The sequence below is a fragment of the Lagopus leucura genome, unplaced genomic scaffold (genome assembly GCF_019238085.1).
Source record: "Lagopus leucura isolate 7727_CA_CO unplaced genomic scaffold, USGS_WTPT01 Super-Scaffold_739, whole genome shotgun sequence".
Classification (NCBI taxonomy): Eukaryota; Metazoa; Chordata; class Aves; order Galliformes; family Phasianidae; genus Lagopus; species Lagopus leucura.
In genome coordinates, this window is record NW_024962255.1 from 14,477,785 (window position 1) to 14,505,609 (window position 27,825).

The window sequence follows — 27,825 nt, forward strand, 5'->3', positions numbered from 1 at the left end:
AACAGAGCTAGCAGCATGGTCCTTGTTTGGAGAGCCATGCTGCAGCTGAGCAGGGCAGTGCTGGTGCAGAACAAAGCATTACCTTCAGGCAAGCCAGCGGGAAGGAACTGGTAAACAAAGTTACCCATAAAGTGAGAATGCAGCACTAACATAAATGAAAGTGATTGTAAACTGTGTTAATGCATGGATAATTAATGTGGTAAATACAACCGAAGAGAAGGCACACAAAACTCTGCTTTGGTGAATGTTGTAGAAAAGCCTGTCAGAAATAGATGTCAAATATACCCTTTGTAGCTTCGCTGAGGTATTTTGCAGTGCAACAATCAAAACAAATATGCAGATTCCAATTATGGGACAAGAATCTTCTTGCAGTCTGTGTTAGGAGTTCTCTGGCAGCTCACTTTGCAGCATGCAGCTCTTGTGCTGCACTGAGATGTATTGGGAGCTCAGGTCCTACGTAAGACCCCAGTTCCTCTGGTAGGAGACTTCATGTAGCTCTGAGATCAGCAGAGCAGCTTGCACCCTTGAAATGAAATCACTTTTCTGCTTAAACTGTGTGTATATAGAAGAGTTTCTTTGTTTAATTCTTATTCGGTTGTGATGATGTGCTTTATTTCTGGCTGTTCAGCTTCTGCAGTTTTATGTTTACGACTGCATCTTCGAGGTGGACCATCCATCTCGTGGTGCTTACCATCAGGGTCATCTCCATCCTATGTTCAGCAGCATGTCCGTTAGCACCAGCAGGTGCTGACCAGCCTCACCATTTCCTCAGGGATGGAATAAACATTTGCTAGACCACAAGCAACAAGCAGCAGTTATACTTGGAAAATCTATATCCAGAAGGGAAGATCACAAATATTAAAGCCAACAGGACCATTCCACATTGCGTAGAAACTTTCCAACCTGTTCTACCATAGTTAAACAAGAGTAAACACATGTAAAGAGAGGCTGTGGAAGGGCCCTGAGAACATCCACCCTCCTGGGGCTTGGCTGCCTGGGCTGAGGGCCAACCTAGAGGCAGTGCAGCTGGGAGCTGCCCAGCTCCTTCTCTGGATACACCAAACCCAGCCAAAGCCTTTCCTACACTGCACCACAGTGAATATCACAGCACTAGTAAGCAGCATAAGATGAAAAAATAAAATCTGGAAAAAGTCAAGGAGTTCAGAGAAACCATGATCAACACGTCGAGATGCCTCAGCTGATTTGTCTGCAGGCTGGGGCCCAGCTCCTGAAGAAGCCTTTTTGTGCCTATGGCTGGGCTCCTCCTGCAGCTGCTCAAGCTTTTTGCAACCGCAGTGTTGTGACACAGTCATGATTTTACCACAAAAGTGGCGCTGGCCTGCCATGAACCCTGAAGAGCTCAGCCCCGGCGAGGAAGGAAGGCTGGCAGCAGCACAACCGACTGAGCCTGGTTTCCTTAGGAACCCAGCCCGGGAGAGCGAGGAAGTAAGAGCATGTGTGTTCTGGTAGGCAGTGAATAATCCATTAAAACTCTTAATTAAAAATTTAAACATGTGTTTGCTAATTACATCACCCTCCTCCTGCCCTCAAAAAGCAGCAAATGAGCATGGTTACACACCTGCCTGTGTGTTTGTTTCCTTGTGATGATGCTCACTTGTTCAGCAACCCAAATAACAGCTCAGGTAGCAGCTGCCTTTGTGAAAACATTCTGGGAAAGAGTGATGACAAATATTTTCTTTTTTGTACTGAACAGCAGGACTGTTCACAGGAATCCCGCTCACTGCTGATGCATGCCCTGAATCTGTGGACATTTTTTGTGTATCTATGCAGATGCTAATAGTTCTCATCTCTCAGGCATGGCTATTTAAAACCAGCAGTGCACATTGTGCTGGCCAGCCATCTCAAGATCTGTGAAAAAAAGGAAGAGACTGGCTAAATGGTTTAAAAAGTAGGCTCTAAGGATATGAAAATGAACAAGGCTATTGTCTGTAAGCTCAGAAACTGCAGAGGAAGGTCTGCTGGGGCTCTAGGCCCTCCAGAGAACCTCAGCTTTGCGGGCATAGTGTGGGGCTCCACACGTAGAGTACAGGACGAGAAGCCTCAGCAGACCTCAGGTTAATAGTTGTCCTCTGAGCTGGGAAAGCTGATTTATCCATTGCTAGGGGAGTAGGACAGTGTTTTCCACACTGTTGCCATTTATTACAGTCATTAAATTGGCAGGAATTAACCCACTCCTGGCAGGTAGTGTATGTCTATACATTAGTACAACTGTGCCATGCTATAATGGGAACACTGGGTGAAGAATCAGTCTGAGCAGGAGAGCTGTTGTCTGCTGTGGGGATGGTCACCCTCACCAGGTATTTGCCCAGTCTGCTCTTCCCAGACCTGCCTTCACACAGGGTCCTGCCACAGCCTGCTGCACCATTTGTGAAAGAGTCCATCCAGGGCTTATTTCCTTGGGGCATGTAAAGCCCTCTCTACTGCATAAGGCCTTCTCCAATTCCATCTAGAAAAAACGTGGCAGGCAGTAAAAATCAGTGAACCCTAAATTCTGATGTGGTGCTCCACTGACATGGCACTGCCTGCAGACTTTGAATGACCGTCTGAGATGATCTTTAAAGTGCTTAGTGCATTCAGTAATTGCTTTAATGCTCTGTGGGTGACGAGAGAGAGGCCTCTCTCTCTTCCAAGGTATGGACAAGATGGCCACCTGCTGCCACTGCGTTTCCCCATGCTGAGCCTGACAGAAGCACTGAACGCACTGCCCCATGAGGTGGTGCACCTGGTACTGTGGGGCAAGGAAACCAGCTGGTTCTTCTTCTTTTTTTTTAAAGGGCTGTTTGTTGAAAACTGAGGTACAGCTAGAGATTAGGATGCCAAATGACAAGCTAGGGTCACCCGAGATCTCAAGCAAGGCCATGTCAGCTGGCTCTGGTCAGAAACACTGGGCTCAGTGGACCAGGGTTCCAGTCACTGAGGAGGGAGTTCAGATGTGAAATTCAGCAACTGCCCTGAGTTGCCAGAGTTTGGTCAGTTCCTGAAACCCAGAGCTCAGCTCTGCTCCATTTGTCTTGTCTGAACTTGCCGGTGGGTGACACATAGCTGCGTGGTCTCTGGCATGATCCCGTTGTCCCATGCTACCTGGCCACCAGGACCGGTGGTACCAGGAGGAGAGCCTCACACCTGCTCTTTGACATGACCTCATCTGCTCCCGTAAATGGCCACAGGTCACTCTCCTGTGTACTGTTCACCACTCCGACCAAAGGCCAGGCTGAGCCTCAGCTATTATTTCTGCCCACCAGGAAGGCCACAATGGCTGAGCAGCTGAGGACAGGTTGGTGCACAGACCTCCTTCATATGTGCTGTTCCGGGTCGGGTGGCACAGACTGAAGCACTGCAGTGGGGGTAGACCAGTGCACATTTCCACAGGGCCTGCGTTCCTGTGGGTTGCTGCCATCAATCTTTTACACTGAAGTGGTGGAGGAGTGGTGGAGCTTACACTAGATCTGTTCAAACTGGGAGCACGAGGATGTGTTCTCAGCTGGACTCCCCAGACAAAGCTCAATTTCTTTCATTTGTGTGAAGAATGGGTGCCTTTAATGCAAAAACAATATCAACCAAAAAGTCATCTTGCTAAGTAGCAAGATCATCCACAACTTGGGAGTAGCTGGAACACAAAGTGTTTTCACTCTTCTGTAAGGAAGAGGCTGTGGATTTCTGACTGTGGAGCAGAAGGCAATCCTATAATAATGCCTCGTCTTTACCAATCATTCCAAATTATTCACATGAAAGATCCTGTTTTCTCTCTTGGACTTTAATGAAGCTCCTGTTGAACCAATTATTCACCAGCTATTCATGCATTGTCAGAAAGGAAATCACAGAAGCTTTGTCATTAGGAGCAAGATTTGATTGGCAAGGCACATGGCTCTGGGGTGGGTTTTCTTCTTCCCCTTTTTTGCTTTAGAGCCATAGCTTTTAGCTGGCAATTTCCACTGCTATAATCTGATGGAAAGTGATAAAATGCATCAGACTGCAGTACTCAAATGAGAAAACACTCCAGATTAGTAGGAATATAATTATGTTTTTCATGACATTGATTTTTTATTTTCTAACTGATAAAAGTAAACAACTGGGGGGGGGGGGAGGGGAAGAGTGCTGAAAAACAACATTTAGACTTTAGTGAGATAATTAACTCAGCAATTAAACATATTTTGTATTCAGCATTTGTCCTCCATAGCACACAGCATATGTGACGTTTGTCCTTTATTCAAATTCTTCTTGCAATCTTTTTTGTCAGCAGGAGTGGCAGCCGGCAAGAGTCCTGTACGAAGGCCCACTTCCATGGCGCTTTACTTGAAAGATGAATATTCACAACTATGGTTTGGAAGGGAAGAGGAAGCCAAAAGGAATCATTAAGCTGAGTTAAATGAGCAGAACTGTGAGGCAAGGTATCTGTGCAACACACATTTGTGTCTGTTTTCCTTTTGCCAGTAGTGTTTGGAGAGTAAGTAAACCTTATGATCCTTGCTACTCTGTAAACTACTAAACTCTATCTGGTGTAACACGGGGGCTGTAATGTTACATGCCCTGTGCTCTGATCCCACTCAGTATCAGCATCAGAATGGACTAGCAGTAGTACACGGACTGGATTTGTCCAAGGAAAATTAAAGAACAAGGATCAAAGCCAATTAAAGAAAAAGAGGCTAGTCCTCTGGTAGGGCTGCCTGCTGGTTTAGCACAGAGTCGATATCTCACTACAGCATGAAACATGGAAAGAGTCATAGGTAACAATGCATCATTAAAAACCTCACTTGCCTTTTTATGAAGAAATACTTCTTTAATTCCATCGTCAAGTCAGTGTGGAGTGAGAGAGTTCTTGGGAGAAGGTATGAATAGGAATACAGGACAAATGTCCTCCCCATTACTGCCCCATCTTCCTCTGTTATAGAAAAATGAGGTCATTAGGAAAAAGGTACATGGGTAAGATAAATGAAACATGACTTACGACTTTACGGGAAGGATCAAGAGGGAGAAGCAAACACAAGGCAGAGGTAGGCAAATATATCACACAAAGGATGTTCAGCAGGAAACTGTACTTTAGCACACCAACCCAAAAAGCAAATCTGCAGCTGATATTGTACAACTTAATACTCAAGCACACTACAATTTATCTTTTTGCTTGGAGCCAACAAGATGTAAGGCTTCTTCTCAGGGAAGAACTCTGAGCCTCAGGGAAACCCAAATACCTTCCACCTCTGCAAGACTCCTTCTGTGGCCCAATTAAAACTGCTGCTGCTAGGGGGTAAAAGTGATAACTTCTGAACTGGCATAGATCTCCATAGTAAAAGTACTATGACAAGTCATCCCAAATAAGTTTCTTCATTTCCCAGCCTAAATTTGCCAGGTTGTGTGCTAAAAAATCTTGTTTCTTGAGAGCGAACTTGCTTTGTCCTGAAACACTGTGTTGCATAACACACATCAAGCCTCAAGAGGCTGTTTACTGCTAATTGTAGGCAATGAAATGTGCCATGTACGTATTCATAATACACCCAAGTCGTATCTGGAGCACAACCTTCCTGAAATCCAGGGTGTTCATCTTCTGAAATCTGTGGCCATTAACAGAATGAAAAAGTTGCACTGATGAATGCTTTTTGCTATCAGATACAAAATGTGTTTGTTTTTGTACTGACCTTGGGACATGAATAGAAAACTGCTTTGTCCTTACCCTGCAGGACAGCCAGAGCAGCTGGCTATGCTTTAGGACAGGTCAGACTAAAATAGGTCTATCCATGTGAGAGAGTTACGGAAGAACCTCAGAAACTGAAGAGGCTCCTCAGGGCAATGGTCACAGCACAAATTCTGCTTGAGGTCAAAACTCTCAGTCATAGGGTTTGAATGTTGGGTAGTGCTGTGCAGAGCCAGGAGCTGGATTCAACAATCCTCATGGGTCCCTTTCAAGTCGGGATATTCTGTGACTCCATGATTCTATGAAATTCTGCAGGTTACCTGAATGCCATTAAGAGTTCCACCAGTAGGTCATAATCCTGAAAAGGCATCTCCAAGTGGGATCAGTAATTTCATTTATTTCATTTCCATGAAAATGACACATGAACCAAGGGGAAATGGCGAGAAGAGCTCCTGCTTTAGGTTGCCTGTGGCCCCTTCCTGTCTGCTCCCCGGGGTCCAGAGGTGTCCTCCAGCTACTTTGGGAGGAGCTGATCTGCTCCGTTCTCTGATCTGTCCTCCGGAGGAAGCCTGAGAACAGGGGCTGCTGTGCTGCCAATTACGTGATGGAAACTGCCAGCAGATTCATAGGGGCAGAGGGAAATAGCCTATTCCCAAGGCTTATTCTCAAAAAAGCAGGTCCGTTCAAAACAGAACAATTTTTAAGTACAGTTAATTACTACTTCTAGCATTGCTAAGAAAAATACACAGAGAAAGAGGGGTGATTTTCAAGCTGAATCCATTCTTTGAAATACTCTTATACGCTCTTGTAATTCCACAGTAATACTTAATGCTTTAAGTGTAATATCCTATGCCAGCGTTAACATCTCCGTATCTACAGCACTGCAGATACAGAGAACTTCCAAGCACAGGATTTCTCTCAAACTCAGTTCAGGAGCCCCTCAGTTTTTCCATGAATTTATGCTGCATCACTGCCTTGAGATATTTGATACAGAATAGTGATAATGCTTTGCTTTTCTTCTTTTCAGGCCATACTCCATCTCCTTAAAAATATTACTAGAAGTAACAGGGCTGGAAAGCAGAAGGTCCAGCCAGAGCTGGCCTGTGAGTACATGGCAAAGCTCAGACTGGAAGACAGATGTACTCAATCCTTCTCTCATTTGAGAAGCAGCAGCTCAGGTTGACGCTGCTCTGAACTTTGGAGATGATCTGCCTGCTAAGCTATAGCACATTTATGATTTGTGGGTTTCTAGTCTGACTTGGCTTCATTTTTTAACTTTTCATTTTCTTTTTAGGCACCCAAACTGCTCACTGGGTTTGGCAGCTGATGGCTATTAACTGTTACACTCCAATAACCTGGGGATAGTTAGAAGAGCATTAAATATTTGCACTGTGCAGCAAGGCTATACTTCATCTCAGTACACACGAATCCCATGCTCTTTTCACACTGGAAGAAAACCCACCTTATTGCTATTCAAATCTATCTGTCTGTCTATTCCTATGCTGTCATTATGCATGCAAGGCCTGTCAGTGCCACTGACACAAAAAAAGCTCTCCCTTTGTGCCAACACCAGTGACACCTGAAAAAAAACACCCACAACCAAGACACAGGAGAATTACTACTTTTTACATTTTTGTTTATTTGGCCCTCATTTTCTAATAAAGTACCTTATAACATCCCTTTATAAAGGTATTTCTCCCACCCCGTAAGGGTGAGCTCTTCCTTCGGTTATAGATAGTTTATAGATAAATCTATATGAAAGTAGGTTTTGGTAACTGAAGTTTATCCCTGGTTAAACTGTGAAGCTTTGTTGTGAACGCTGTTCATTCCCCCCAACATCTTAACTGCCATTTTTAGTCTAATCTTTTAGGAAATATCCTATGTAGGCACTCCTTGTGGTCTGCTTTTAAAAAGCAAAATTTATTTTGGCCTCTGCAGGAAGCATTTAAAGTGCATAATGAATAATGTTTGACACAGGAGTCAGTTAGCAGTCATTTTAGATTAACAACACTGCTCAGAAAAAACCTTGCAGGGGATTAGAGCGAGGGAAAGATGCTTAGGCAATAACCTCTGAGCCAGTTGGTTGCTGAACTATTCACAATGGACATAACTATCTCAGAAGGTCTTAAGTGTGAGAATTATCTGCAGGAAAAGAACAATGAGTTTGTGAGATATAAAACAATAGGCTCATGCTCTAAGACAAGCAGTTAGCACTGCAAATGTTCACTTCTCATTTAAGCTGCAAGACTTTCAGACAGTAGCAGTTGGCGCCCAAATTAAGACTTCCCCTCTTCCTTTGATCTTATGCTAAAACTAATGAATTGTATAATCTCCAACACCTCTGAAATCCCGCTGGTTAGAGGGAAACTATCCCTACCTTTCCCATGCCTGTCTCGATTCACTAAATGGGAGCTATATTTAACAACAGGACAATCACATGATCACTGAAAAGGAACAGCAGAAGGATCTGTAATCCTAATGCTCTGGAGCTGTGATTGCTATAAATCCTTCGCAGAATGATTTCCTTTAAATCCCAAACATGTCATTGCACTTTTAATTAACATTTCTTTATGAAAACTGTGGATAAGAACCTTTAAATTAAAGATTGTTCCCAGACTTGTCATCTTAAAACAGTGTGCATTTCTATTGTCATTTTCATGTGGCACATTTGACAGCAAAGCTTTTGTCCTTTCCTTTTTCTCCTTTTCCTTCCCTGTCTTAACCCTCAAACAAGCATTAGCAGCCAGCACTATTCTAAGGGTAAACAAATAGACATTTGTTTACAAAGGAGAAAACTAAAAGATCAGCAGTGAGTACAGGCTGAGATATGGCTCACACTGCCATATTTGAATTCTTACCATCTTCATCCTGAGTTTGCCATCTTTCTGAGCTTACCATCTTCTTTGCAGAGAGAGATTCAGAGAGGAAAGCGACCTGCCCAAAAGAACAAGTGAGTCACTTGTAGAAATGGAAATGTTACCTTTATTTCCTGATTCTCAGCTTTTCTTTCCTGTTCTTTAGCACGTTGTTTTGTTGTTATTAATGCTTTTTAGCATTAACAACTTGCCCATTGACCTCAGCAGCATTGCTGTTCACTTCACATGGTACGAAAGCAAGCCTGAAATACATGATGGGAAGCATAGGAGATGCAGCCTTTTTTTCCAGCAAAATGGAAGGGCTGTATCTGAGTGTGGCAATATGCTTTGGTCAGTGCTGGTGGGAAATCAGTTTCCCATCTGAAAGTATCCCTGCTCACTCAAAACTCTGGGTTTGAATGATGGCTCAAGCCCAGTGACAGACTTCAGTTCTCCCATCTGAGATTTGAGACAGGGGGGTGTTTCATTTGCAGACATTTCTTTCAACGATGTTTTTCAGGAAACCCAGTTTTCTAACATGCCTCTGTGTGGAAGAAGTCAGCAGAGGACAAAAGAAAAACTATGTGAAAGAGATGATTAAAGATGACACGATTATCCATTATATATACACACACCAAAAAAAAAGCCTGCCTCAGTGAGAAGCAGGAGAGAAGTACAAATCCTGAAAAGAATTCTCAATGAAATCACCAGGCAACTTGACAGCACAAGTAGAAGTTATTTAGCATGATTTGGCAATACATTTCTAAATATCCATATATCATCCAAGAATACCCATTGACAGATATTGGAGAAATAATGAATGGCTAAATAGAGCAGGTCAGATTCTGATGCCCTTCTGCAAAATGGGTGGTAGTTTATTCCTCAGCTGCTCCCACTGGCTTCAAATTATGCTCTGCAGCTGACACTTGGAGCCAAATGTTAGGAGCCCAGGCTTACCAAGCATGTCAGTGGAAAAGCTCACAACAGAACCTCTAACTTGGCTCTCTTGCATCCTGACTTGAAAAGAAGAAATGGCCTAGATAAAGGAAAAAAAAAAAACCCAACAACAACCCATATCCTATTTGACAATTCCCTTCCTTTACATATCCTCCCTTTCTCTACATTATATATGTTGTTTTTTAATTCCTTTGTTATGGCAAAGAACACCTACATACTTAAATTCTATTTGAAACAAATCATAAGTATCTGACCAGGACATGCATAAAGTTGTTACAAAACGAGTGGAATGTGTCACCAATACAGAGCAAAGGGAACAGCAGATTTAACCACTGGATTATCATTCTTTCCTTACTGGCAGCCAAACTCATGCAGTAAGCATGGTGTGCTATATGTGACCATGCGTTAACAGCAGACTGCAAAACATTCTTCCTCAGCCCATCACCTTTTCTTCACTAAAATACACTGCATTGGATATAACAATTTAAAGAACTAAAAATTAGCAATAAGATAGTAAAAGCACAATTGTTCCAACGAACTCATAAAGCCTGAAGACAACACATACTGTAGTCCCTTCTCAGTTTTGCTGTTCTATCTTCACAACAGTATATTAATTCCTCTCCCTCTCTCCTATGCTAGAATTGTGAGAAAAGTCAAAGTTGTTTGAGAGCAGCACTGAGAGGAGAAAACAGCTAAGTTTTATTTGCACAAAGCTGTTCCTGAGTAGTTCCACAGATGGATAACACCTGTACATGCAACCCTTTTCAGCTGGAAGCTGTGCCCCAAGCCCTTGAAGAACAGCCCATTCTTCAGACGCAGTGATCTGCATTTGCAATGTGGAGTTCCATGGCCCTGTGAGGACTTTCAGAGGTGGCTGGTTTGAAGCTCCTTGATGCACTTGCAGGAAACCCACCAGGTGACCCTGGGAAGACTGAGCCTATTGTCCCATGTATAAAACCAGAGACTGGGACAAAGGAAAAAGGGAATCAAGACCACAGTCTCCCCGTGCTCTTTGTGGTACACCAACACTGTAACAAACAGTTCCTGTGTGTTGCTTGTTCAGTGCTCTGTAGTAAAATGTGAAACCTGACTGCAGTGACTTATCATTCTACAACAAATCCTAGCCATCAATTTTTCATCTTCCCTGTGGTACGAACACCACATTGATGTTATTTCTTTCTTTCCTTAGTGCAGAGCTCACTCTTGAACATCCACATGGGTGCAGAAAGCCATGGCTGAAAAGCAGAGATCTAACACACACTGTGGGTCAGGCTCCTGTTTCCTGCTCTCGCTTCAGTAAGACAGTTGAGGAATGACGTATATACAACAGTACAAAGCTGGGAACTACTGTATGACAATTTTTTATTTATCAGTATCAAATTACATAGCAAAGTAATGAATGCAGTGTCAGATCACCTCTTTGAATACTGTAAATACAAACAAAATCCACCATATTGATAATTACGCAAAGTAAATTAAAAGTTTAAAAATGTGCGTTTCAGAGATTCCATTTGGCATGTCCTGTCAATATATCCTGCATAAATATTTCTGTACCTCATTTTCATTACGTGTACCTTAATTAAATACAGCCTCTATAAAGCTCGCACTGAGGAGATAGGATCTACCCATACGTTATGCTCATCATCAGCTCGTGCCTCTGCCCTGAAATCCCTGAAAGTACCTATCTGCATGCTCACCTGGCAGCCCAGCGTGAGGTCACGGTACAGCGAACACAGAGCATCAGACCCACACTCACTGACATCAGCACGATCATGCCCTTAAGTTCTGACAAATTGCTATTTGCTTCCATGGTGGCTGGGCTGGATGTGATGGCCAGATCTTGTACACTCAGACACTGAAGGAAATTCTTGGGACACTCACACTGCTCTTAACGCTACTGTGACCCCACTATACAGAAAGAACTATTCCTGGTTTATATGGTTATGTCACAAATACAGTCAGGTCTGTTCATTTCAAGTAAGTTGAGTAGGATTCGGACACAGATAAAACTAGATAATTCATTATTTTACTGGTGTTAGTCAGCAGTGTCATTTACACAGGACTTCCTTTTAAACTGTGTCAATAGAAAAAATTTTCCAGGCGGATACAAGAATAAGCTTCACTTAGCACAGTTTCCAAAAGTTAAGACTAGTGAGACATGGTAGTGGCACGGAAAGGAAAACATCATAGAAATATATATTTCATTTAAAATGAAATGAACAGAAGTACAGAAGCGTTGATGCAGGTAATTGGAAAGGTGAGGACAAGGAAGGAGGAAAAATTTAGGCAGCGATCCCACGGCAATATGAGAGTTACTCTTGATCCCTCCAGTTCACCGGTATCAGTGGAAGTCAGGCTTCTCTGGGAAGGTGCAACCTGAACGCTTGATAATGACGCTGGCTGCATAGTGCCCAGCTCGGATGCACTCGGTCACCGGCCGGTCATACACAAGCTGCGAGAGGAAGCCTGCAAGTGAAGAGGGACAGAGAAAAAAAGGAGAGAATGGTTAGGTTTTTGAAGTGTACCAGCTTGTCGTGGAGCAGGGCACTCAGATACTGGCCTGACTGTATGTACCTGGGTACATATAGCGCTGCACTTAAGTGAGCTGAGGAGTTAGGGTGCTGCTGCTGTCATTTCTACCTGAAGTCTCCAGTTGGTAGCTTCAAGTAAATCAATGATCATCAAGACTGATCTTTTTAGACACCTGAAGAGGATTTACTAGAGTTCTTGCTCTTTTCCAGAGAGAATCCTGATTCCTCAAATATCATTTCAAAAACACAGCAGCAGTTTTCCCTGCTGAAGAGAGTTCCTTCTGTTCCTGCCGGCTTCAGCTCCAGCCCTACATCATTGTCACTGGTGCAGGCTTTTCTCAAAAGAAGGGAAAAGCACATAACAAACGTTATCTCTATTAACAGTTAAAGGGGTTCATAGTGAAGACAGAGAAAATGTTACCTGTCAAAGAATATTAGATATCATCTGTTGCCCTTGGTCACAGGAAATTTAACCCAAGGCTGCCAAAGGAGCAGACAACTCTTGCCATGTTGAGATACCCAAACCAACAGCGATCCACAGAGAGCCAAGCACCTCTCACAATCACAGCCCTTAGCTAACTGCTTTACTCAACAAAACCCCTAGCATCCATGGTTTAGAAAACCAGAAATCACTGCTGTTTTGAATGCCAGAGTACATCTTCAACTGAATATAAGCAAATAGAGTATTAAGAAGGAGATTATTCAGAGGTACTTGGAAAAGTTAAGTACAAGTGGCACCAGAAGCTTTATGGATTGAGTCCGTTATCTCTGAAACATTTTGTCTTGGCTGCAACTTTTGTGATCAAAAGCATGACTGAACTTATGGCAGAGGTGAAGTATATTTTTAAAATATAGGTTTTCAAGATGTGAGAAGTAAACTGAGTTTCTTATTATTTAAAGCTCCACTCTGTCATTCTAGAGGTAATATTTTATTCACTTTTATCCTGTTTTTTAATATCTTTCAGATGTCTCCCCCTTCTCCATCCAATCACTGAAGGAAAGTGAGATTTGAGTAGGAAAATCTGAGCTGAAACATGTTCCTTTTAAAGCTTTCATCCACCATTTCAAGTTCCTGTGTCATGCTCTGGCAGGTCTTGGGCTTGCACAGTCCAAATCTAGCCTTGAAACTATGTAGCTCATAAGGACCAATTTTTTACATGACGGGTTTTGATTCAAAGCTATGTTTTACCAGCTTTATTTCCATAGTGTCAAGTACACTTCCTCTGATCACCTTGGTTGCTGCTGGAATAAAGACTCTACATTAAACTGTGATGCTACCCTTTAAGCCATGCTCCTTTTCTAAATATTTCCTTCAGAGTGGAACATTCGGGCATATTTTTAGAATATGATAAAAATAAACTATTCAATACAATAACGTTGGTTTCTTGAAGATAAAAAATCATGCAAATCATGAAAAATAATGTTACAGATTGATCAGGGCTAAACCTGCTGAGCAACAGGTCATTTTTATGGATTACCAAGTTCTTCCATGGCTGATGGTAAAAAAGAAGCCAAGCTGATAACACAGTTTTCTCTGAACTGCACTGAAAGAGAGAAGAGGCTGGAGCTTTGCCTAAAACTGATAAACCTATAAATCAAATACTTTTTATTGGAATGGAAGAAAGCATAGAAAATAGGTGTTTTAGGTGACAACTAGGAAAAAAAATGTACTTTTCTGACATTGATATTTTTCCAGAGAAACTTGAACTACATATAAGATGGAATTTCACAGATATTGACCGACATTAACTGGAGAAATATGACTGCTTTGCCAACAACTGTTAAGTCTGTAAACACAAGTGGAGAAGACAGTATTATTTCAGTATACAAAGATGAGAATCTGAAATGGGAAGAAATTGTGCTGTGAGTGCTATCACTGGCGGCAGTCAGGGGATGACAGACAACACAACTGTGGCAGGATGGTCCAGCTGTAATAGTTGGGTAACAGTCGAGAAATTCAAACAGCATGCCTGGCAGAAATCAGGACGTTTCTGAATAACGAGATGGAAATGGTCTGCTCTCCATTAAATTAACATGCATTCATAGAGGAAACTTTCTTGGATGCGCAGAGAATGTCAATCATCACATTTAAACTGCCTGGGAGGCAGTAGCTTGCCAGTGTGCTTCTGGGTGGTTAAAACTTCAGAGCAAGTTGTAACCGTATGTAAAATAAGGCTGTTAAGACAGTCCGTTTCTGACTCAGTAAGTACAGAAGATGCACTGGGCAGGCCTCCAAAGGCAAACACTCTGCTAGGCTTTGTGCAGAGCATGAGTTCAGAGAGTGGTTTACACACAGCTGTCCTCTGTGCTTATAATCAAGGTATCAAACATACATGAAGATGAGGAAATACCAAGGAGCAAAGGACCGTAAAACATGAATTACTTTTCAATATCAAATAGACTGAGACTGTCACCACCTCCCAGGTTCACAGTAGTTTCAAGCTAGTATAAATTTTTTGTCTTCAATGAAGCTACTTCTTATTTATTCTGACCTACGAGAAAGAATCAGGTGGAAAAAAATTCTGTTCTAATTGGGGATAGAAATGAGTGATCTCTGTGATTTCAGAGTGGCAGAAAAATGACATTAAGTGCAGCTGTCATATATGAGGTATGTAGAAACTGCTGTGGGGAGTTTGCCCTCAAACCATTCTCTTGTCTGTTGAGTTTCTCTTAAAAGGTACCTATTTCATAGATGAAATAGAAAAAGCAGTATCTGACACGATATTGCATCGAATGACAATACAAACACACATACCACAAAAACAGTTCAACATCACATACTAAGACTAGGCAGTTGGCAAAGCAGACCCCAAGGGAGCACCCAAAAGCACTGTTGTTTGAGCAGAGAAACAAAGAGCCCTATCAGGATGGCTGTTTCAGCAGAAGAATGCTCTTTTTAGTCAAAAGCAACATCGTCAGAATGTAGTTTATAGTTCTTCTCCAGAGTATAAGGTACTCTTATGCAAACCCCCTGAGTCACAGTCTCAAGGCATGGATTCAGGTCTCCTAGTTCCAGTAGTGCCCCATCTGTTTTTCACCACCCTTCTGTGCTGCTAAGTGTATTCTGGCATTCTGTCCAAATGAGCCAGATCAGTTTGAACTGGTTAACAGGTCTCTGCTAACCTGGCTGATTTGAACGGAAACACTCAAACAGCTCTACCAGCGAGCAGAGCGGCAGAGGGAAGATAATAGGTGGTTGATGGCTGTAATCTCTTCAAGAAGATGTGACTGGAAACGCAAGAAGATAAGTGAACATGGCTACAGACTTACTGAACTCTCCTACAGGCAGAAAAGGCAGCACTGATTCTGTATCATGGGTCTCACAGAACTACATCATCATATATCATAGTGGCTCAGCAACTATTTTAATTTATGTCATGGCCAGAACTAGTTCCCAGCTATCACCGGAATGGAGTGCAAAAAGTAGTAATATACTTTGGCTACGGAAGGCTTCACTTCAAATACTTTACCAAAGCAACTTCAGGAGATACTGTCTACCATCTTCCAATTGCAGCTGTTCTGCACCAGCATTTCCACACTGCTGAAGCTGTTCACAGTATTACGTGCATTATATACTGCACTCTTCACACCACAACACAAAGACAAGAACCAAACTCAAGGGTTTCCCACTTATCTGCCTCCTGCCCAGACATCCAAAGTGTTCATGGAGTAAGAGACATAGCAGCTGCAGGACACCTTGCAGACCACCACACTGCAATTAGCCATACTGGTAAGCTCTTGGAGCAGGCCGAGACGCCTTTTGGCTCCCACAGACACAGACAGCCAAGTAACCACTTTGTACCTATACCCAATAAGAACTTCTGAGGAACTGTGTCCAATCCATCCCATGAAATACATTACTTCTTAGAAAGTCAAGTCAACTTGACCTTACAGTAAACCTTACAGTGCTACAAAACCTTAAAATAAAATGTATTCACATTCCCAGATGATACACGTGATTGCGAGACACCAATAGATATTTTTGGCCCATAATTATTTATTTTCTTTTCAGTAGAGAAAGGATCTCCAAAATCACTTTCCTCTGAAAAGAGTAACTGAAATAATTGAGAGTTAATCTTTATTATCTGCAGCATCTTTTGCTACATATGCTCGAGGATGGTGTTTACAATGTTAGGTCTGCAAACAGAATGGAGAACAGAAAAGTCGAGTTGTTTCCTTCCTTTTTGTGCTCACCATCAAATTAACAGCTCTGCAAGCCAAGTGCCAAAAGTGGTGCTTGAGCCTCAGAATCCACACCCAAAACAAGGCCCTTGCTGAAACCAGCTCAAATTTCTTTGGCCATGTCAATGCAACTCTGAAAAGACACAGTGAAACAGTGCACCCACTGACACAAAAGGTGTTGTCCTTGCTTTGTAACTTTTTAGAGAGGAGTAGCACTTTAAAACCATTAATGAAGAAATAAGTTCACTTCCTCGCAGCCAGCAAAGTAGTCATTTCAGGGGCAATTTCACTGAAATGTGATTTCTCTGCAAGTTTTGTTGCCTGATTATCAGTGGTGACTCTGAATGAACGCCTAGTGCTAGTGCAGTTGGATGGAAATGTAGGAGTCCAATAGCTGTTTTTTTTAAAACAGTTCTGGTCTGCTTCAGAAATGGTTTAACAACACTTAAAAACAGATCATATTGAAGCCAAATGTTTCATTTCAAATTGTACACTTGACAATTAATTTTAATGACTGTTAATTACTAATGCTGGCTGGAAATCCGTTTATAGCCTCTGACATACAGATTCCCCACTATTAGTCTTTCTGCAGTCTCTTTCACAATTCCAAACTTTATAAAATGCTCAAGGAAATAATAACGTAATTTTTTAAATACAAGAGAAAAAAAGCAGGAAAAATGCAATGATCAAATGTATTAATTATAAACAATCACAACCTGACCCTGACTTAGAGGCCATCAAAGAATGCTTGCTACAGGATGTTCCCAGACAATCCTCTCCCTTCAGGTGAACCCTGAAGGACCCTATGTACTCCGTGTTAGCCCAGCCATTCATATGCAGAAAAGTCCCAGTCCCAGATCATGAGCAACAGAGCTATCTCCTCTTTCCTGTATTTAAAGTTTCTACTGCTTCATCTGTGAATGACCTTTTTAAGATGGTGTTATCCCACTGCAGAGGACAGCTGTAAGCACCTTTTTACGCTCTTGTTTGTGTACAGCATTTATCACAGTTGCTTGAATGTTCTTCTATTTTTTTAGTGATCCTAGCAGCTTTCCAGGCCATCAGCGTGGGAAGATGCAGTTTTCAAGAAACATTACCTTGGTAATTTAAAGTCTTGTAGCTGATGTGACTGCGGGTTGGTGTTTTTTTTTTTTTTCTTTTCCTTTTTCGGATGTCTTTTACTGCTTTTGGAGTGGATGAATGTTGTGGAGCACCATGAGTCTGGTCAGCTGTAATTAGGTGGTTAGCAATGCTGGTGCCAAGAGCCAACCAGCCAGCCTAGATTTTGTAAAAGATGTTGGCATCAGACGATTCCGCAGTGTAGTCACTGAACGACTGTACGTCAACATGCTGAGGTTTCTCCTTTTTTAATTTTGTGGCAGATGGTGCATATTACAGCCAAGAACTGTGGTAAGCCAAAGGCACTGCCCATTGCTATCGAACCAAATGCTGGCTATTTTAAACGGAAACGTTTTTGATTAAGGGTGAAATTTGGCTCCTGCTTTCATGTATTTTGGCACTGTGGTCTCAACCTTTAGACTTCTGGTATAGAAGACAAACGTAAGCATCTTCAAGAACATGATACTTCTTTCAATCTTCATACGCCTAAGATCTCTCCTGACATAGCGGAAGATGTATTCCACATATGCACATTCGTGCTATTAAATTCAACAAGTACAAACAAGTGCACAAAGTAAAGCATCTTTCCTTTTCATTTAAAATGAGATGGCTCTATGCTTCTGCACAGCCGCGTTGCCAGCCTAATTACAGCAGAGTGAAGAAAGGTTACCAACCCTTTCAGAAAAGCAGTCATTTAAGATGTATATCTAACAAGTGGCAACCTTGAAATCTCGCTCTCGCTGGAAAGAACATTAGAAAAGCCTTCCCAAGTATACCACGGGAGGAAAGTTTTAATAAAAACTAATTAAACTACAAAAATCCCAAGTGATTAACTGATTTTAGGGGCTAAATTTCTGGCAATTCTAATTATCCTCTTGTGGCTTCACTTAGTGTTTCACAACCATGACAGATGACAATGAAAAGCTGCAGTTAAATTCATCCTCCCTGACACCATGCTAAGCACTGGCTTCTCCCTCTCCAAGTAAAATCAATACCATGTTTGAGTAAACACGTTTGCAGCTTTATTAGGATGTCTCGCTTGTTCTGTAACAGCTACTTGAAGCTGTGGTAACAAATCGACTCAACTCAGTTAAACCTAGAGAGCTGAGTAAGAGGCTCATCGATAAGGTTGTTATAAAAATAAACTGCAGGGGATCAGAAAGCTGGAACAAATAGCCTGGTAAATGTCAATATTTTTACTTCCAGAGAAAGACAAAACCATGAGATCACAAATAAAATGTTTTGAAAGTCTATATCTACTCTATTTATAAAATGGTCACATGCTAAATTGGGGATGCATTTCACTGTCTGTGTACTTCACTTACACAAACTTATTTTCTAACCACTAATCACCAACATGGATATCAAAGCAAACACTCATTCAAGAAAAGCAGCCAGTATTGCTGTTGCTGCCTCTATCCTTCTTGTTTTCTTTATATTTATGGATATATTTTGAGTGTGCTCCGTTCCTGTCAGGACCACTCGAACAGATCCATGCTTTTCTTTCTCTGAGTTCACACAGTCACCTATGGACACATGCAAATAACGCAACTTCGCATTTACTGGAAGACTGTAAGGGAAAAGAGGGTACTCATATCATTTTAGCAGCCATTTCAGGACTGGAGAAGAAGTGCTGAATACACAAAACAAAAAAGATCCCGGATCCTCACGTTTTAAAGCATTACATATGGAAAAAGTTAAGGCAAGATTCCTGAAAAGAATGCAACAATCAAAAAATAAAACTCCACTATATCCCTGTTACTCCATTAGCAATAAATTACTCAAGGCTGAACATTTTTATTGCACTGCATATGATTGCCACTGCTGGACTTTCTGGGCCAGCTCACAGCAGGTTGTACAGTAAGGTGCAATCGTACTTCCAGGACCTATAAAGAGGCTTGGTCCCATCAGAGACTGTATGAGAGGAAAAATTATTGTTTCTTTGATGTCTTTGTGCAAGTATGAGTGACTGCAGCTCCACAACACTTTGGTCCTGAAGGCTGTGCAAAGGATGGGAGAAAACTTAGATCTCCCTAGTGAGACTGATGGAAGTTTTCCCATTGACTTCAACTTCTCAGCATATGCTTTGACTGAGTAATTCCATTCTCTGTGGAAGAACAACTCATAGTCAGAGGAGAGGCTGAAGTGTTTGATACTGTGACACCCTTCACATTAACCATCCTCCATGGGCTCCAATTACAATCTGTGCTGCATATAACTTCTGTTAAAAGTCCCCAGTGCAATTCATTGACTGGGAGCAGAATCATTTAATTTGACAATATTCTCCAAGAAAGATGTGATAGTGGAAACTGATATAACAAAGTTATAACTTCTGATGGTCCTATTTTTCATTTTTAAACCCAGAAGACAAACCCAGAAGATAAACTTTGGCAAAATTCTTCTGGATCAGAATCTGGTGCTTTCAGGCTTGATTCCAACAGCCAGGATTAGGTGGAAAACGTTTGATAAAACAAAAACAAAACAAAAAATCCCCCGAGCTTGCAAAGAATAATCCAAGAGTGCATGTGTGCCAAATCATAATGCAGGTATTTTCATTGGAAATGTCCAATCATCTGAGAAAAAAAAACCACCCAACTTTCTAGGCTGATATTTCTCTCTACTTTTTCTAGAAGCTTCCCTTAGAAAGTTTTCTGGAAATGTTCTTCAAAAACTAAATCCTCCTTAGCTATTTTTGAGTCATAAGAATGAAAAAAACTTTTTTTCCCCTTTTCATTAGTACCTCAGGACTGATACATTTTCTGAGCTTCAGAGCAGATTCTCAGTATTGACACTGAATGGTGCAGATTACTACACCTACAAATCAGGATAAAAAATAAAATTTCACTTCTTCAACATAGAAGTAATGAAGTCCTAAGCATAACAAAATGGAACTGTTAATCTCTATTCAGTTTTTAACATTGCTTGGGAGCATGATGCTCTGTCATATGTTCATGTACAGAAATGGCTATGTGAATGTAACCTCGTGGCTGAAATTCCTATGCAAAAAGCTAGAAATCCTGGGCTGTATTTGCAGAGCACCGTAAGCCATAAGGATTTATTTGCAGGTATACTTCCACACCATCAAGCCAAGCAGTTTGAAAGAGAATCAGAAAGCAAGAACCAATCCAGCAGAAATTACTTGGCAGTGAGATAGTCTATGAATTCCTTAATTTTGGGGGGCTAAAAGTCTACCACAGCATCATATTCACACGCCTCCTATTCTACAGAACATCACTTAGTAACTTCTGTCTATCTAAATATCTGCTGAAGTCCTGAATTGATACTACTCATTCACTGACCACTAATAACAGTAACATCCTTTTAGGTATGGTAAGAGGTCAGCATCAAACAAACCTGGATGTGCTGCTACTACCACCGCTTTCAACTGGGACCACGTTTTTTAATCTTCTTTTTATTGCAAACTTGCCATGCTCCCACCTCACGTATGAGCCCATCTCAGTGTGGGAAAAGTGAACAAACTATGGGAGAAGTTATTATGATATCTAATAATAGAAGAAGCCACAGTGCAAAAGAAGTGAATGAGCACATCCCTAGCCAACATCACACCTTGAGAATGCCTTTATGATCATTGTGGCAGTCTCTGTAGCACCAAACCAATTCACTTCAGATGTGAAAAAGATAACAGTGTGTTTTCAGTGTATTTTTACATTTTGTTGCGTGTTGTGTTTCCTGCAAATATCGCATCAGCTTAATCTGACACATCATTTCTTAGGGGACTGCTTCCTGCCCTGACTCCCAGGGGAATGTTCTTGATGATCCAATCTGACGAGTGCCTCTGTCTCTACTCAGAATACATTAAAATAACACAAAAATATTACCAACAGTCTGAGAGTGAGGCAATAATAACTCATTAAAGTAATTTCTAACCTTCCACATGAACATTTTATTTATCATTACATGATTCTCTAATATATGACACGTTAACATAAAACGAAATGTTATGAGGATAGGGATAGTAGGCATGAGAAAATATTTTTAATGGCAATCATTTGCTTTGAGGTGTTAAGTCAATTTGTCAAAAATTGGAACCTTCTATTTGGTTTTAAAATCTATTTTTAATGTAGTGGACTTGTTTTGAAAATGTACACAGCCAATTCAATGCTTGCATATCACAAAGCCTGTCCAGAATGACTCTGAATTTGTGGTGAGGGAAATTAGGCCTTTTAAAACCTCAAATATTAATCACCTCGCTGCATACTGAGACTGCCTTAACACTGGTGTTGTCACTGACAGGAAAAGAGACACAGCAGCTAGATGGATAGGGTCCTCTGCACTCTAGTGAGAAAGTTCTGAGAGTTTTTATTTCCATTCACTGATCCTTTTGAAGGGATCTCTCCTTTCTCCTGAAAAAAATAAATGTCAGCAAATATACTAACATTTTGCCTTACAGTAACTCTGCTACATATTTTTCTGGATTGTCTTAATATTGTATAAATAAAAATGGGAATTACTATATCACTACAGGTTACTATATTTTGATTAAAAAAAAAAAAAAAAGTAAGTAATAAACTTACTAAGCTGAACAGTCAGCAATCTGAGGAATAGTAGCAACTGGAGAAACCTTAAATGGATTGGATCACAACTACACTGGGACAACATTTGTTACCAGAGGCACATATAATGCCAACACAAAGGAGTGCATTACTTCCAATGAAATAATTCTGAATGGAATTGGTAAAAATTAAGTAGGGGATTAAACAGAAAACAGGAACATTCCTTGTTTTTCCTGAGTGGCATTCATTTTTCTGGTTTTGCTCAAGTACCTGCAATTTAAACTGTGACAAATATTTAATTTGTGCCAGAATAAAAGCTGAAAGTACTAGCAACCAGCTACAGTATTGATCAGAATAATGAAGCGCCTCTAGCTGAGACTGAACAAAGTCAGCCAGGAAAATGTAATCTGGTCATCTTCTAGTTTGTCAAAAATCAATTACAGAGATAACATGGCCACCTAATAGCCTAGGTTTAGATGTGACATTTGCCTGAGAGAGTTAAGGATGCCACCAGAACACGCAGGAGGTAAGTCATGAACATGTTGCCAAGATTTCCCCTAGCAAGCAGAGATTGATGCCCTATCTGAGCTCAGCTATTATACTCATGTATGCTGTTTATAAAACAGGAGTATTAAAAGATGGGCAAAATGGGCTGTCAGTCAAAATGCTGCTGACATTAAGAAGGTATTTTTATTTCAAAGCTTCATATCTCATGAGCCATGATCTCTGTAACAACAGGATTGCTCAGAGGCAATTAGCCACCCATGCTGTATAAATGAAGACTAACAGAGTGCTGATTTCTGCTAAAACATTTATCTTTAGTTCAAAGAAAAGACAAAACAATTCAAAAGTATCCCCTCGCCTCAGTTCTCATGAAGATAAATGTTATAACAGAAATAAACCACAAGTTACATGTACATGCATATTTAATTGCTATCACACACACATACACAAAGGCCTCACTCCCAACTGGCAAATAAAATTGCATCTGGTGGCTCTGGAGCTATCTGAAGATACTACTTGACAGCAGTGACATTTTATCCACTGTATTTCTCTCTATCAAATGTGATTAAAAGTGATGACAACTTCCTAAGGTATCTTAAACACGTACAAAAACCCCTATACAAATTAAGACCAATGTAAGTAGATTAATAGCTTCTCATATCATCCTCCTGCTGTTCATTAAAGAATAACTCCTAGTTCCTTGATCTCCTATTACAACCAATCTAGAACATTTTGGAGGTGCTGAGTATCAGAGAGAAGGCAGCACTTACAACAGAGATTCATACAGAGATAAAAAGACAACAAGAAAGAGGAGTATTTCATCTGCTGTGTTTCTGGTAAAAACAGATTCTTTCATAGTCTTAGATTGTCCTATAAAATCCATTAAGAGCTTGCTTTTTAATACAGTAGCAAGCTTACTCATAATTCAGCATTCTGACAAACCACTCCAACCACCTGTCTCTGCTGACTGCGTTATCAGATCTTTTTGTCATGTTTAGCACTCCTGGTATAGCCATATAGCATCCATGAGAATATTTCCCATTTCTCACACACATGCACATGTCACTATCTGCACAACCCTTTACTTGTAATACATAAGAGACTTATTAAACACAGCCATGAACACAGCCCATCTTTGCTCTATATCAGATTTATTGTGAGAAGATGGAATTGCCACCATATCAGCTTCATTTTTTAATTTAGTCAGCTTCTGCTCTTTAACCAACACAGCCCACAGAGGATGACTGAGGGTGGACTTTCAGAGAAGCAGGAAATGGCACCTGGGTCCTTAATGTCCTGTAGGAACATCTGGAGGCCACTGATTCCAGCCCATGGCTTAAAGTAGAGCCAGTTCAGATCATGTTAGATGCCATCAAGATGATTTTTTTAAAATTTTCAATATTCTTGGATTCCTTCCATAAATGATGGATTCTGTGGAATAACAATAGTGGATTTAATTCTCTTTCCATTTTTATCACTATTATATTTGTTTAAATGCACTGGCTTCAGTGAAGATATTCCAAGCTCTGGAGTGCTTGGAAAACAGAAACTAAGCTTTTTTAAAAAAGGTTTCTTGGATCAAACTTGTAAGGAGAGCAGTAGTGATGAGCTATTATTTTGTGCACTGCAGATTCTTTACAAATCCACGTTTTCTGGTACGGCATTTTTATAAACGTATGTATGCATTTGTATATGTTTGATGACTGTTTTCCTTTAAGGATAATATTTTAACATTTCAATGATGTAGAAATATGTCAGATATTACTTAACTCTGAAGTCAAAGCTGGCTGTCACTTTATAGACAATCATTAGCTCTTACCTCACAAAAGCAGACTAAAATTGGAACTATGTGAAGATATTTAGGCAAACTCAGGAGTCCAAGCTCTTTATCTAATTTGGGGAGGCATTTAGATTAAGATGGACAAATATTGTTCAGGATTAACTTCACATTAAAGATGAAGGAATGACTTTAGCCAGATCGGTGATAGAAACGTAAACAAAAGGAGAGGAATATCTCCACAAGGACTCCAAAGAGAAGATGAGGATGCCATGAGGCACACTTACTCAAACATACATACAGAAGGAGAGGTCTGCTTCTGTTGCTCTCCCTGCCTAATCTCAGAGTCATTTCCTGACAGTTGAAACAGAAGATGGCCACCTCATCAGAATCACACTAGGTTTCACAAAAGATAGACAACTGCCACTTCTGTCTGGGCATCAGAAAAATTCTCAATGCAGCTTTCAAACCATAGAAAACAGCTTTATAACATTGCTTTATACATGAAAGATGTCAATGGGATTCTTAAATTGACAAGTGGTTTGAGCTGTTGACTCGGTGTTAATACCAACAGAGGCAAATTGCTATTGGCTTGTATTTGGCACCTTATAATGCTTGATGAAGAGCTCCTTATATCTTGGGATTTCTTCTCCTTGAGAATGGTATAGTATCTTTATAGCATGATGACAAGTACTATATACTTGTGATCATTCTGTCACTGCTTCATTACACTACTTGACAATGATTTGTGGTTACACTTCATACTCTAGCACTTTTCATGCAGTATAGAACTAAATCATGGTAGATTACCAAGTCAATATTTCTATTGGCAGAACCTGAAAAAACATTGATTTAAACCTTCTATTCATTTATTATGAATTCTTGATCCAATTCTTCTTAGTGGCAGAGATTTTGCAGGGAACATTGACAGTAACTATCAGAAAAGATTCTTGCTGCTTTCATTGGTTACGGGCAGTGACAAAGAGAAGTCCCAACAGAAGGCAGACCTTACTATGGCTCAAGAGAGAAGGAAGGCATAGGGAAAACATAAGATGGTAAAACCGCCTGTATTTCAATCTGTTTGCTGCCATTAAATATGCTTTGATTAACATTGTTGCAGAGGTTCAAAATGGGGCTGACTAGCAATAAATAAATGATAATTTAATGAGTCGCAGAATGTTCCACAAACTCTAGAAAATAAGGCTGTAATTTCATTACGAGGACTTTTGTGTCATAAGCCATGGCAGCAAAGCTCAAGTGATTTGTCAATGTCCTCAGAACCCAGAGGTGGATTTGCAACTTTAATTTATGGGTTCCTCAGGGATTTATAACTGAAAAATCTGTGGCACCCCTGAAATTCACAGGAGGTGCTGCGACACTACAAAGTAAATCATTATTGCTTAAACTCCTAAAATGTAGCAGTGCTGTTGGAAACCAATAAAGGTAGCACTCTGTTAGCATTGTTCGGAGAAGAATTTTTAGCACAAAGCTACCTGCAGCAGTTTTAAAACCCAATTTCTCATGCATGCACTGCACCAGCCTGAATGGCAAGTGACTTGATGCCTATAGAGGCAAGGATCTTAGAGATATTCCTGATGCCAACTTAATAAAATCACATTTCAACTGAAGAATGCAGTTTGTTTTTTGTTGCTATCAGTTGGAGTGAGATCTTTCTCCTTGGAGGCCAGCAGCTTTGAGTACTGAACTGATAAATCAACTCACAAGTGACCAGAAACTTTGTCTTTTCCATGACTTAAGGTTAAATGACTGTCAATAGTTAGATAGGTTCTAGGGAAAAAAAAAAACCACCACAAAACACACCAGATTTCTTATTTCTCACTCACACAGAGAATATGCGTGACTTGCCAAGTTGGCATAATTGTTCAGATGGAATTTCCTTACAGTCTACACCTCTGGAAGAGTGGGCCTCAGTGGAAGACCCTCCAAAATATGATAAAGTCTAACAAACCTGACCTCTTAATGTAAAATAAATCCTGCTTGATGGGGTTAGTTCTCATTATATTCCACATTTCCCTCTCAGCCAACATACTTTGCTCCAACAAAACCATTATTCATTATGTTAACATACCTGTCACATGCCATGAGACTCTTGTTCTCTACTGCTTGAATAAGGAACTAAATATCTGGGAGAGTATGGTGTAACAACCAGTGCATTTTTGAATTAAGAAATGAACTTTGAAACGCTTTTACTACAAGGGTAACAAAATCAAAATATGGTATGTACTGCTGCCTAGGTAGGAACAGTTTGATAAATACCTCAATCTAAGACAGAAACTAGGAAAGCATTGAAGAGAATATAGCCTTCCCGTTATAAAAGTTCCATCAGGACAATAAAATTGCATCTGGCTTGATGCTAGAATCAACAGAAGATACACGTTAGGTAGTATTGCCCACATTATTGTGTAGGGTTTTCTTTAAAGAGACAGTAAAGAACTTTTCCTGTTGCAAGTACATGCTTTGAAAACACGTGAAAAGTGTGATACAGAAAAAATACAGACATTCCCCCCAAATGAAACACAGACCAAATCAAAGCCTACTCAGTTCAGTGTGCCATTTCCTACATATGGGAAGGAAAATGAAATGACTCCATGAAGAAGGAGACCACAGTATGTAAGAGTAGAGTCAGCTGTGTATCCAGACTGTTATGACTCCCAAATCTTCCATCTGGACTAAACTCAGGAAAATCTGTTCTCTGAGGAGAATAAATGACCAATTTATTATTTATGTGGTGACAGAGGAGAACTCAGAACCTAATGGAAGAACTGTATTTAAAAGCTCACACTGGTTTCTGAGTCATAGCAGAATGAAATATGGTTTCAGAAGAACCTAAGCTCACACACTGATGCTCAGGTATAGATCTAACTGCATTGAGGTTCCAGACAGTCTTGCAACTCCCATTCCAGCGTGAAAAGTAGCTGTGGTCTGCCATAACCTGGTGAGATGAGTGGCAGAATGGAATAACACCATGCTACACTGCACTATATTGCATACAAAAAGCACCTGAGGCCTCAATGCTATTATAGGGGAGCTAAGGAAAAGAGCATGTGCCCATAAATGATAATAGAGAACCTCTGTCATAATTCCTCCCTACTGAAGGTAGGGAGGTATAGCAACTGAAGGTTGTTGCTATATCCAGACATGTTAACTCACTAGTCTTAGGACGGCAAAGGGAAGTTGATGTTTTAGAAGAGTTACTCTTTTCCATTTCTTCACATTTAAATTCAGCATTATCCACATTGTGACCCTTCGAACTGCTGAAATCCACTGCTGGACACTTAGTGAAAGGAATCTCACAACTGAACCAAGCCTGACAGGGTATGTCTGAACTTTTTATCCCGCTGACAGAAGGCAGCAGTTGGAATAGGTCTGGTTTGCCTTATATCATCCAGTTTATCCAGTATACTCTGAACAATTACTGAAGCCAGTGTTTATAGCTCTTTTACCAGCTGTGGAAGTACCAAGTAAAAGGATATAATTTAAAGAGAAATGGTTTTGAGAGACCAGGCATTTCTTAAAGCCTAATTAGTTGTAATTCTCTTCCTGCAGCTAAATCAGGAAAGAACAAAGGTAGGACTATTAAAAAAACATTATAGTCCTGATCTCCACACAATGCTTAAAATCTGAAGAACTGAGAATAAATACAGTCTGAGATAAATGTGGCAGATGTGAAAAGCTCTTCCTGCTGAGGCAAAGCTGGGCTGATGTTTACTGTATTGCT

At 40.6% G+C, this 27,825-nt stretch overlaps 1 protein-coding gene and 1 long non-coding RNA gene across 3 annotated transcripts in view; both read right to left on the reverse strand.

The window, feature by feature from the left end:
• Nucleotides 1-4,606: 4,606 nt before the first annotated feature.
• On the reverse strand, nt 4,607-10,040 carry LOC122175440. The gene is made up of 3 exons (XR_006177412.1): nt 10,025-10,040; nt 9,460-9,538; nt 4,607-8,581 (listed from the first exon to the last, which is right to left on the reverse strand). It is a non-coding gene; the product is annotated as an uncharacterized LOC122175440 (long non-coding RNA).
• Nucleotides 10,041-10,804: 764 nt separating this feature from the next.
• Nucleotides 10,805-27,825, reverse strand: part of ADK (adenosine kinase) — a 269,251-nt gene continuing 252,230 nt past the window's right edge. For both annotated transcript variants that reach the window (XM_042862700.1, XM_042862701.1), the window contains exon 11: nt 10,805-11,925. In XM_042862700.1, coding sequence (XP_042718634.1) covers nt 11,801-11,925 — 125 coding nt within the window. In that variant the 3' untranslated portion in view covers nt 10,805-11,800. The remainder of the gene's footprint in view (nt 11,926-27,825) is intronic.